The sequence below is a fragment of the Mesoplodon bidens genome (genome assembly GCF_964165515.1).
Source record: "Mesoplodon bidens genome assembly, chromosome: 1".
Classification (NCBI taxonomy): domain Eukaryota; kingdom Metazoa; phylum Chordata; class Mammalia; order Artiodactyla; family Ziphiidae; genus Mesoplodon; species Mesoplodon bidens.
The window spans coordinates 19,723,063-19,723,943 of NC_138176.1; the positions used below are offsets into that span (position 1 = coordinate 19,723,063).

At 43.7% G+C, this 881-nt stretch overlaps 1 protein-coding gene across 1 annotated transcript; it reads left to right on the forward strand.

The window, feature by feature from the left end:
* Nucleotides 1-320: 320 nt before the first annotated feature.
* Nucleotides 321-608, forward strand: LOC308623858 (small ribosomal subunit protein eS21-like; the record flags this gene model as incomplete). The annotated part of the gene is made up of 1 exon (XM_081246628.1): nt 321-608. One exon carries the CDS (start codon nt 321-323, stop codon nt 606-608), a length of 288 nt encoding a protein of 95 aa, XP_081102754.1.
* Nucleotides 609-881: the final 273 nt, after the last annotated feature.

The window sequence follows — 881 nt, forward strand, 5'->3', positions numbered from 1 at the left end:
GGCTTCTCAAATTATAAAGATTATTAGCATTACTGCCGTTAATGAGACGCATGAGCCTATAGATGAAAGATTTCATGTTGTGTGTGCATCAGCATAGTTGGAGTAATGTAGTGACATCCCTGAAAGGCCAAGAAAGTGCTGCGGGAAGAAGATCATATTTACTACTGCTGATATAACAATGAAGGGAATTTTTGCTCGTGTTAAGTGTATAACCTGAGAATAGTGGAAATCAGTGCATGAAGCCTCCTATAATAGTGAACACTGCTGCTTTTCTTTCCTGCGCTCACACTCATTGTGGTGCCACCAGACGCTCCCTCAACATGCAGAGCAATGCCAGCGAGTTCGTGGACCTGTACATGCTGCGGAAATGCTCCGCCAGCAACCGCGTCATCAGCGCCAAGGACCATGTGTCCATCCAGATGAAAGTGGCCGAGGTTGACAAGGTGACAGGCAGGTTCAACAGCCAGTTTAAAACCTACGCTATCTGCGGGACCATTCGCAAGATGGGTGAGTCAGATGACTCCATTCTCCGACTGGCCAAGGCAAACGGCATCGTCTCAAAGAACTTCTGCCTAGAGAGGAAGCTGGATGTGGAATGTTTGTCATAAATAAATAGTGAACACTGCTCCCATTGACATTACATAATGGAAGTGTGCTACTTCGTAGTATGTACCATGGAGGACGATGTCCAGGGATGAATTAGCTAAGACCATTCCTGTTACACAACCTACTGTAAAAAGAAAAAGCCTAAAGCTCATAATAGAGTGGGAGATCATGTAATATTACCTCCATGAAGAGTTACTAATCAGCTAAATACTTTTACTCCTGTCAGGATAGAAATAATTACTTTAGCTGATGTAAAGTATGTTCATGGGTTGACA